Raw genomic sequence first — 10,000 nt, forward strand, 5'->3', positions numbered from 1 at the left:
ACAGTCACAAACACAGACACACACACACACACACACACACACACACACACTCGACTGACTGACTGACCAACTGACTGACCGACTGACTCACTCACTCACTCACTCACTCACCCATTCACTCACTCACTCACTCACTCACTCTCACGCACATAAACACACTCACATACACATACACAAAGACGCACGCGCACATCCACTGTGTGACCGTACCTGTGCGAGCTGTGAATAGCCACCGCCGATGGTGCTGAACCAGTTCATCATGTGAAAATGGCGTTGCCGGTCTGCAAGCAGCGCCATGAGGCGTCGGGACCACTGCAGGTCCGGCTGCACCGTCCATCGTCGAGTCTGCACGCGGATGTGCCAGACAGACGTGATATCTTTGCTAGTTGTCGGCGTGTGCAGCTGCGCTACACTATCTGCAACATCTCGCAAAATGTGCCGTACTGGTACAGTGGACATCTGCTGCCCTTGCACAACCAAACTGGCATGTGGTTGTTGGTCACAACACGGGCGGGTAATCTGGAAGTCGTAGCAGCAGCGGTGGTGCTCTCGCCCACCACACCCATCATGTAAGCTATCAGCACCGTCCACGGCACTGCCTTCCCAGCTTATCGTGCACCCACGTGTCTGTGCTAGTGCCTCCAAGCCCGCCACCACACTCCTCCCCACCAACAACCACACCCTCACATCACCATCACCATCATCAACCTCGTCCATGCTGAGTTGTGAGGATTAGAGATATCTTCCATGGACTTTCGGAGAGTCCTTCCAGCTGCGTTCGTTGATTCTCACATCGTCTGGCACATCATCAAACGAAACACACGCACAGGGGGGAAGGTAGGAGAGCACCACCACAGCAAGCAGGCAAAACACGCATGCAAGGGAGGAGGGAATGCAAGCGGAGGATGTGTCGAGTGCGTTTATCTGCGACGCGTTCCACCGTACCCTGAGAGCGCACGTGTACATGTGTGTGTGTGTGCGTGTGTGTGTGTGTGTGTGTGTGTGTGTGTGTGTGTGTGTGTGTGTGTGTGTGTGTGTGTGTGTGTGTGTGTGTGTGTGTGTGTGTGAGTGAGAGACAGGCGAATTGCAGGGTCACCCTTCACCTCCCCCCCCCCAATCTTCCCTCGTTTTCCTTTCTTGCATTATTCGATCGCAACACAATCAACAACACCGCGGCGACTCACCGGTGCTGGCGTGCGTGCCGCTGCTGCGCGGAGGCGAGGGCGAGCGACGTGCTGCAAGGCAGGTGACAGATGCGCAGACAGGTTACAAAGGTTGTAAGTTTATGTACGTTTGTGTGTTTGTGTGTGTGTGTGTGTGTGTGTGTTTGCGTGTGCTTTTGGCACCTGGATAAAACAAATGGTGCACATATCATCACCCAAAAGTGCCATATGAATCAAAACAATGCACCCGCGCACGAGACAGCTCACCGCTGGCGCCTGTGTTGTAGTAGTAGTTGTTCTGGCGGTAGCCTCCACCCCAGCCCGGCTGCATCCCATATCCGTAGTATGCGCGGCGGCGGGGGGCCAGGTACCCCAGCAACCCGCCGAGGCCAAACCCTGCAAGGCGAGACACGAGGAGGAGGAGGACGAGGACGAGGACGAGGAGGAAGGGTGGGTGTGGCGGTTCAAGGATGAGAACACACACATATGTATGAGTCGGTTGAGAGGGGGAGAAAACACAGCAAAGGCGAAAGCGCTTGTTCATGGTTTGTGGTTGGGAACGGGGAGTAACGACGCAACCAACACACACACACACACACACACACACACACACACACACACACACACACATACACACGGACGAACCATGCCAGAAGTTCCACCCGCCCTGTGCGGCTGCGCCCTGATTCATCGCCTGCTGATATGACGGCGGCGCACAGCCGGGGCCGCTCCCGGGGTACCCTGGGCATGATGATGATGATTGATTGATGGTTGGTGATGATGATTGATGGTGATGATTGGTGATTGATGATTGGTGATGATGATTGATGGTTGGTGAGGAGGCAATGGTGAGATGGTGGGATGGTTGGTGCAGTCACGTGCGAAAGGACAGTGGCGAACGGTCTCAACATCAGCACGACCATCACTGTCCCTGTCACTGCGTGTGCGAGGAGTGTACCTGGTGGGGGCGCTGTGTTGTGGAAGCGGCCGCCTGGTCCAAAATCATTTGGATCCATCGCACCCTCACCGTACATCTCCTGCGCAACGCGACCTGCAACAACGATGATGATGATGATGATGTGGACACGCAGACAGGAATGGCAAGGCGGATTATAGTGATGGTGGGGGAGATGAGAGCCAGCAGCGGTTGCAAACACGCACACACATAAGCACAAGCACACACACACATAGACATAAGCACGCACACCCACACAAGCGCACACATAAGCACGCACGCACACACACACACACACACACACACGCCAACTTACCTCGAGAGCACCACTTGTACATTTGGTAGGCAAGGAAGACAAGGACCAAGATGAGAAGGAAGTTGCTGCCACCACCAGATGAACTGAAGACACGATGGAATGAAGAACAAGTGAGCAACGACGGCGATGGGCCATGTCGCCATGTCAAACGCAGACACAATCACATTCACACAAAGAGTCCCACACACCCAAACAAACAAACAAACAAACAAACAAAAACAAACAAACAAAACAAACACACAAACAAACACACAAACAAACACACAAACAAACAAACAATCACACAAACAAACAAACACACACAAACAAACAAACAAACACACACACACACACACACAATAACAGCGACTCACGCGTGGCCTGCGTGGTGATGGTGGTGGTGGTGTTTGCCATGGCGGGAGCCGTAGTTGCCGGTGCTGTCCAGCGTGTACTCCACTCCGCAGCTGCCGGCCAGGATATACGGGTCGTCCGGGTAGTCGTACCCTTCGCACGTGACGTCTGTACGGCCAAGCTTCACTGAGTTGTCCAGCTCCGCCGTGCACTGCCACTGTACACACGCACAACAAGAGGCACCACCCATAATCAAAACAGGCGATGTGAGAGCGGCCAATTGGAAATGTGCGCTTGATCGCATTTTTGTACATGTGCGTGTGTGTGTACTTGTGTGTATGGGTTTGTGTGTGCTTGGAGAAGTGAGGCAGACCTGTGCAAGACAGGTTGAAACAAAATAGCGCAAAATTGCATGCACACACACACACATACACACACGCACATACACAGACATACACACACACACACACACACACACCTGCACACACACACACACACCTGCACGTCATTTCCGTCCCAGCCGACGTTTCGGCATTGCATGACGGTTGGCAGCACATCTCGATGGCAGTTGGCGGTGCCGTCGACACAGGTCATTTGAGGGACTGCACAGCAAGGTGATGAGGAGGTGTGGGAATGGAATGGGGCAAGTGAGCAAGCAAGTGAACAAGCAAACACACAAGTGCGAGCAGAGAGGGAGAGAGATGATACGCACTCACACACACGCACGCAAAACACATGCACACATAAACACATACACACAACCACACAAGGCTTGCTTGGTATTTACCTGGACGCGAGCGCCTTCCGGTTGTCATCTGGTCGGAGGACAGGGTGAGGACGGAGACATCTTTCAGGAGCGCCTTCTTTGCATGATGCGAGTGCTGCTGGTGGGACCAATGTGCGTGGCCCACGCAGGCCATCATCGTCAACACCAAAGCTGCAGCAAGCATGGCTGTGCCAGCCAGTTTCATCGACATTTCCCCGTCGACGTGTGTGTGTGTGTGTGTGTGTGTGTGTGTGTGTGTGTGTGTGTGTGTGTGCTTGTGTGTGTGTGTGTGTGTCGTTCACTCCTTCCTGTTTGCTGCGTTGATGTGATGAGTGTGAGAATGAACGCCGCGCCGTTCGCGAGATAGCCGGCTGGGGTCTGACGTGGGCGTTTGGTTGGTCTGTTGCTTGCTTTGCTTTCTTGCACGCTGTATTTGCCGTCGTTGCTGCTGCGTCATCCGCGTTGCATTTGCAAGTGCCTGCAATTGCAAAAACCCAAACACAGTTGCAAATTGCAATCACCTCTTGCCTGCATTTTATGCTGTTGGTTCCAAAATCAACTATGCGGGTCGGTTCCAATTTCAAAAGTATCTTAGGCAGAAATGGCTGTTTCGAGATCTGAGGCGATCTTGGCGTTGTATGGGTGTCTGAGGTGTCAAACCATGATTTGCAGCCCTGCGTGTGCCCTGTCCATTGCACCCCTTGGGTTGACCATACACCTTGCCTGGACCGAGTTTGAGCGATTTTATTGAAAAGACATGGTGAGGGCAGGTGGTCGGTTATGCAGGCTGGGGGGGGGGGTTCAGGTAAAACTGTCAAGAAGAGGCCACAGCGCATCCATGCGCTTGCTTACACAAGGCACACGTTAAGTGGCGTTATCGTGAGTAGCTACATGCCGTGTGACTGTTGGTTGGTGAGGTAGTGGTGGTGGTGGTGGTGGTGGCGGCAGGGGCGGCAGGAGCGGCGACGAGTGTGCAGGCACGTCGTTGAACTGGGCCTCGTAGCCATCTGGGAAGAAGTTCTGCTGGTCCTCGTGTGACAGATGAGCAAGGTGCTTGTCACGGAGGGCACGCAAGTCTTGCTGGCGCTCTTTAGATATGTGGAAGCGCTCGAGAGGTGCAACGTGGCTGAACAGGTCCTCGCTGATGCTGGATGGGCGGAAGAGGGTCGTGTATGCATACCACTCCTCTGATGCTCGGGCGCGAAGCTGCACGGCCCCGGGCGCGGAGGGCCGGAACCAGAAATGGTGGAAGTCGCTGATGCCCGCGATCCTTCGAGCACCCGCGCGCTCAAAGGACTGCGAGAATGCGGATTGCTTGACGGTGGACGCGTCCACAGCGCTGTTTGTTCGGCTCGATCCGTCAATAACTTCCATAAACTGTCGCGGGTTGTACACGTCCTTGTTCTTGAAGGCATGCTTGAACACGCCAAAGTGGGCGTCGTTGGCAGCCTTGGTGTGGCCCGGGATCATGAAGTGCAGAATAATCTCCTGATGACGCAGGACTGAGCGCGCGCTGAGGTACTGCATCACACAGTTGTTCTTGTTCTGCGCCGCCGTGTTGTCCGCCAGGATGTACACACGCTCAGCCTCTGGGTAGCCCTCCAGCACGTGGTGCAGAAGCGACACCATGAAGTCTGCGCCCTGCACCATGGCGCGTTGTGTCTCAGGAACAACGTAGTTGACTTGATGCGCCGTGCCCAAGTTGGCAATGCCGAAAACATCGACAGCCAAGCCGGTGGTGTAGTAGATGTCTTTGGGCTCTTGGGTGAGATGTGGCAGCCTGCACGTCCCAGCCTTGTCCATGCTCAATGCCAAGGTGTTGGCGTGAAGGGCAGCGAAGCGTGCGTGGGCGTGGTAGAACGCACGCTCCAGTCGAGTGGGCAGCAAGTGCAGCTTGAGCTGGACGTGGTTCTGCAAGTCAGCAACCAGCATGCACGGCATCATCATGGGATGTGTTGATCGGCTGGCGGCCAAGTTGCAGAAAATTTCACAAAAACATGGCAAAATGGTCGGATAAAATTGTGGTGTGCGTGACAGCCCACCTTGGTTCGCCGCAACTCCATGCAGCGGTTGCAGAGGTCTGTGCGGTGCTTGTCGCTAGCAACCCAGGGCATATGCCGACGCCAGACGTACACAAAGTCCCCGTAGGAGAGGGCATCCCCTAGAACAACAAGCAGCACGACATGGGCCAAGCTGAGTGAGCGCTCGCTCGCGTTTGAGTCCCGTGTGTGTGTGTGTGTGTGTGTGTGTGTGTGTGTGTGTGTGTATGTGTGTGTGTGTGTGTATGTGTGTGTGTCTACTGTGGGGGGTGTTCCTTTGCACGAGCGGTGCGCTGACCTCCAGTAGTGCTTGGAGATGTGTCCTTGTGCACTCTCAGGTAGTCCTCATGCATTGCCTTCTTGGTCTTGTCAACGGGGAGGAGCAGCATCGGGCCCCGCTGTCCAGGGTTTGGCAGGCCATCCACCCGCGCGATGGCGTCAATCACTGCGAGGGCAAACTTGGTGCGAGGGTGCTTCACGTTCTTCGTGTTGCCCGGGCGCTTCGTTGGAGTCGGCACAACGTGCTCGTTGCGCAGGTCTTGAAGTGCGTTGGCAATCATGCGAGAGCCCATGCCCGTGACTTTCATGAACGACGTCTTGCACAAAGTTGCGCCTGACCATGGCACGCAGGGCATGTGTGCATAAAGCTGTGAGAATGAGGAGTGCTTTGGGAGCAAGTGGCGCGGCTTGCAGTGCCACTCATGTACGTGGCACCGACAAAGCATGACCTTCGTCAGCACGCAAGCACGCACACACACACACACACACACACACACACACACACACACACACACACACACACACACGGACAGCCCTCAGCAATCACGCACCTAACACGCACCTAACACACAGTACTTGGGGCGGAGTCGGTGCGTCGTGACGGGGACGGAGTCGTCATGATGCCGTTTGGCGCGGCTCTTGCGGGGCTTGCCTTTGGGGGGTGTGCCTGCCGCTCCAGAGACACACGTCGCCAGGAGGCTCTGGCATGCAATGCGCTTGGCATGCTGTGACAGTCTGTCGTACTCTGCCCTGATCTGCTGCACGGTAGACCGCGGCAGAGAATCCAAGCATGTGCCCGAGGCGCACTTGCACTTCTTCTCAATGGCATGCGTGGGTGGAGCTGTGCGCTGTTGCCGGTAGATGCGTGCGTGTTCAGCTGATGTGTCGGCATCCTCATCCTCATCGTCCACCATTTCATCGTGATCGTCGTCCTCACACGCAGAACTATCGTGTGACTCGTCCTGCGTGCAGTGCGCGCCGTCTGGCAGTGCTGCGGACGATTTGGGCCGTGCATCGGATGTTGAGGTGCCCGACACCGTGTAGGACGTGCGCATATGCTGCAGGGCATGCCTCAGCTCATTGACCAGCGCTGCATCCACGCCGGGCAAGTCTGGCAGATCAAACTCCGTGTCCGTGAGTCGATGCACCAGCTCATCCACCGATTGTGCGATCTCCCCCGACGGCGGAAGAGCCACGTCTGGCCACCTCTCTGCACCCTCACCGCGCTCCCCATCGGATCCACCCAAGGGCAAACGGTGCGCGGCGCTGTCCATCATTGAAGTCCCTTGGTGTGGTTGTGTGCGATTGGTATGTGTGCCAGTTTTCCGCCATGAATTCAACCATCGGAGATTGTCAATCGATTTTCTCCGATTTCCAGTGAGCTTTCAAATTTTAGTGACATGGTCCATCGAACCAACCACCCCAACTTGCATCAACCCGTTCTCGGCCCCACATACACCTCTGAGGCTCATCCGGGGCTCATTCGAACCGCCTCTTCGTGCTCTGTTCGCTCACGACATCCGCAGCAACTCAGCTCCCCTGCCTAAGATACTTTTGAAATTGGAACCGACCCATGCTGCGGCGCTTGGCGAGCATCCTTGGTGAGTGTGAGTGCGTCCTTTGTGTGTGTGCGTGTGTCCTTGGTGAGAGTGAGAGAGAGAGAGAGAGTGTGTGTGTGTGTGTGTGTGTGTGTGTCGTTGTGTGTGTGTGTGTGTGTGTGTGTGTGTCCTTTGTGTGTGTGTGTGTGTGTGTGTGTGCGCGCGCGGGTTGAGACGTTAAAGGTCTTTGCAAGTGTGTTTGTGGATGTGTGCGTGCGTGTGTTTGTGCACGTGGTTGTTCCTGCTTCACTCCGTCTTCTCACCTCAACCACTCTCTCCCCTCAACCACGCCACAATCCATCCATGAATTGATGAAATCATGACATTGACACAGCCAGAGGCTCTCCGGAGCCACGCACTGAGGAAGAACCACCAGACGAGCATGTTGTGATTCCCCCCTCGGTGCAGGCCTTCTATCCCACCCATTTCCTCAACGATTACGTGCAGGACGAGCCCGCCCCTTTCCCCTTGCACAAGGTAATCAAGAGCAGGCCACACACAACCTGCTTGCTTCCATCCACCCTTGTATCTTTTCACCCACCCTTCCTTCCCTCCCCTCCCTTCCTTCCTTCCTTCACCCACCCTTCCTTCCCTCCCCCCTCCCCTCCTTCCTTCCTCCCTCCCTTTCTTACTTCCTCCCTCCCTCCCTCCCTTTCTTACTTCCTTGTTGGGCGTTTTGGTTACCGCACGCAGCACTCCAGCTCATACGTGTAATGCTGTATCGCATTGTGTTCAGGATGATGACAGCTCGCGCTGGCTCCGCCTGACGTTGCTGCGCGCTCGATACGAGGCATACCTCGACTATGACATCAGCAGCAACCTCCCAGACGCCCAGGAATTCCTCCTCTTGTACGTGTGATTGTGTGTATTGGTTGAGGTGCAGCTGTGAAGGTGCATTCATGCAGCGTGAGCGGTTTGCGAGGATGCACATGGCCATGACAATGCTTTATTTTTACCCGACCGATCACTCGCTCACCCGATGCTCATCATCATCATCATCACCACCATCACCATCATCATTACCCCTACCGCCATCATCCTCATCAACACGCACCCCGACCACTGCCGCTGCCACCTTTGACAGCGTGTTCACGCACTACCGCAACGATCCGGAGGTGCTGAGCGACCTGCTGCTGATGATGATCCGCACAAGCGCCGAGCTGCAGCAGACACCGGGCCTCCAACGCAGCAACCTCTACTTCGACTCCCGCTGGCTCAAGCTCCTGCCGCTGCTTGTCGAGGAGCTCGATAAGGCTTTTGATGATGAGCCTGAAGGGTACATCGCGCGCGAACTCGTGCCATGGATCTCAAGCATCATCTTCCACGCCGGGCCCTCTGCCGATATGTACCTCGACCGAGAACGTGCGTCACATGTCTGTTGCACAGAGGCAAAGGGAGGCAGAGGCGAGGGGATGCGTGTGTGTTTTGTTGCGCTCAGTTTTGTTTCAATGAATGCCGGTGTGCCTGACGTGGTTCCTGCATGTTTGTGACTGCGTACGTGCTTATGGTGTCAACACATCCGCACATGCATATGGGCTCATCGCCACCTGTCCCACACGCCCCATCTTTACCATCACCACCACCAGGCGCCGTGTCGGTGCTGCTGCGCATCACAAAGTCCAGGTGCATCGGCGCCTCGCTCGCCGCTATCGTCCTCGCCCGCCTGGTCTGCACACGCACACACACACACACACAATGCTGCTGACATACGTGTATTCGATGTGTGTGTGTGTGTGTGTGTGTGTGTGTGTGTGGCTGTGTGGCTGTGTGTGTGTGTGTGTGTGCGTACATCTCAGTCTTTACTGTATGCCTGCCCTTCCTATACGGCTGCGGTTGCATGCGACCACCATGTCCACTCTACTGGCACCCTGCCGTTCTCATCCATCACCACTTCTTCCTCTTCCCTTCAATGTGCAATGGCAGTACGGCGACGATGCCGATCTTGCACAAGAGATTCTGTGCTGTGAACGCGACCTCAAAATGTGCATCCAATGTGAGCCCATGCCTGCAAGCATGCATGCATGCTTGCATGGTGTTTACGTTCCGCTGTGTGATTTGTTCTTCTTGACGCGCTTCCAATCGCCGCATTCCATGACATGCAACCAACCTCACCACACACACACACACACACACACACACACACGCACACACACACGCGCACATCACCACCACGACCACCGCTGCAGCTGCGCTGGACGGGTCTGTGTTTGAGGACCGCGAGTTTGGGTGCGGCCCCATCTGCGTCGCCCTCGCCCGTATCACCGCACACCAGCACGTCCGACGCGCCTTTGAGGAGCGGCTGCCAGACTTCATCAAGGTGCAGTCGGCAGTTGCTGTGGTGCAGTGCTTGGTGCTTGGTGCTTGGTGCTAGGTGTTTGGTGCTTGGTGGTGATGTGAGCAGCTGAGGGTGTTGGTCGAGGTAGTGGTGACGATGGTTGGTTGGTGCTTGGTGAGATGGCATCAGTGGAAAGTATTCATGTTGCTTGTGCCATCTATCGCCAACCACCGCTGGTGTTGCTACCCTCCCACCCCTTACTGTCCCATCGCACGTGAT

The 10,000-nt window shown here is 55.6% G+C and overlaps 3 protein-coding genes across 3 annotated transcripts in view; 1 reads left to right on the plus strand and 2 right to left on the minus strand.

The window, feature by feature from the left end:
• Nucleotides 1-727: 727 nt before the first annotated feature.
• PTSG_07842 (uncharacterized protein) lies at nucleotides 728-3,951 on the minus strand. The gene is made up of 9 exons (XM_004991590.1): nucleotides 3,552-3,951; nucleotides 3,263-3,366; nucleotides 2,788-2,981; nucleotides 2,435-2,517; nucleotides 2,122-2,214; nucleotides 1,809-1,904; nucleotides 1,431-1,559; nucleotides 1,185-1,235; nucleotides 728-946 (listed from the first exon to the last, which is right to left on the minus strand). Exons 1-9 carry the CDS (start codon nucleotides 3,739-3,741, stop codon nucleotides 921-923), a joined length of 966 nt encoding a protein of 321 aa, XP_004991647.1. The 5' UTR covers nucleotides 3,742-3,951; the 3' UTR covers nucleotides 728-920.
• Nucleotides 3,952-4,417: 466 nt separating this feature from the next.
• On the minus strand, nucleotides 4,418-7,125 carry PTSG_07843 (uncharacterized protein; the record flags this gene model as incomplete). The annotated part of the gene is made up of 5 exons (XM_004991591.1): nucleotides 4,418-4,432; nucleotides 4,512-5,441; nucleotides 5,573-5,691; nucleotides 5,868-6,182; nucleotides 6,411-7,125. 5 exons carry the CDS (start codon nucleotides 7,123-7,125, stop codon nucleotides 4,418-4,420), a joined length of 2,094 nt encoding a protein of 697 aa, XP_004991648.1.
• Nucleotides 7,126-7,209: 84 nt separating this feature from the next.
• The window catches only part of PTSG_07844 (uncharacterized protein), a 3,618-nt gene continuing 827 nt past the window's right edge, over nucleotides 7,210-10,000 (plus strand). The window contains exons 1-7 of the mRNA XM_004991592.1: nucleotides 7,210-7,449; nucleotides 7,781-7,923; nucleotides 8,183-8,295; nucleotides 8,531-8,808; nucleotides 9,033-9,112; nucleotides 9,370-9,439; nucleotides 9,633-9,763. Of these exons, the coding sequence (XP_004991649.1) occupies nucleotides 7,422-7,449; nucleotides 7,781-7,923; nucleotides 8,183-8,295; nucleotides 8,531-8,808; nucleotides 9,033-9,112; nucleotides 9,370-9,439; nucleotides 9,633-9,763 (843 nt within the window). The 5' untranslated portion in view covers nucleotides 7,210-7,421. The remainder of the gene's footprint in view (nucleotides 7,450-7,780; nucleotides 7,924-8,182; nucleotides 8,296-8,530; nucleotides 8,809-9,032; nucleotides 9,113-9,369; nucleotides 9,440-9,632; nucleotides 9,764-10,000) is intronic.

The sequence above is a fragment of the Salpingoeca rosetta genome, assembly GCF_000188695.1.
Source record: "Salpingoeca rosetta unplaced genomic scaffold supercont1.19, whole genome shotgun sequence".
NCBI classification, from domain to species: Eukaryota; class Choanoflagellata; order Craspedida; family Salpingoecidae; genus Salpingoeca; species Salpingoeca rosetta.

Excerpts from the sequence above, each read along its gene's own strand:
- PTSG_07842 (XM_004991590.1), bottom strand. The coding sequence starts at position 3,741 with ATGTCGATGAAACTGGCTGGCACAGCCATGCTTGCTGCAGCTTTGGTG. Across the intron at positions 2,982-3,262 it reads GGGACGGAAATGACGTGCAG|TGGCAGTGCACGGCGGAGCT; the intron begins GTGTGTGTGTGT and ends GCGTGTGTACAG. Across the intron at positions 2,518-2,787 it reads CATCACCACGCAGGCCACGC|TTCATCTGGTGGTGGCAGCA; the intron begins GTGAGTCGCTGT and ends TCGTGTCTTCAG.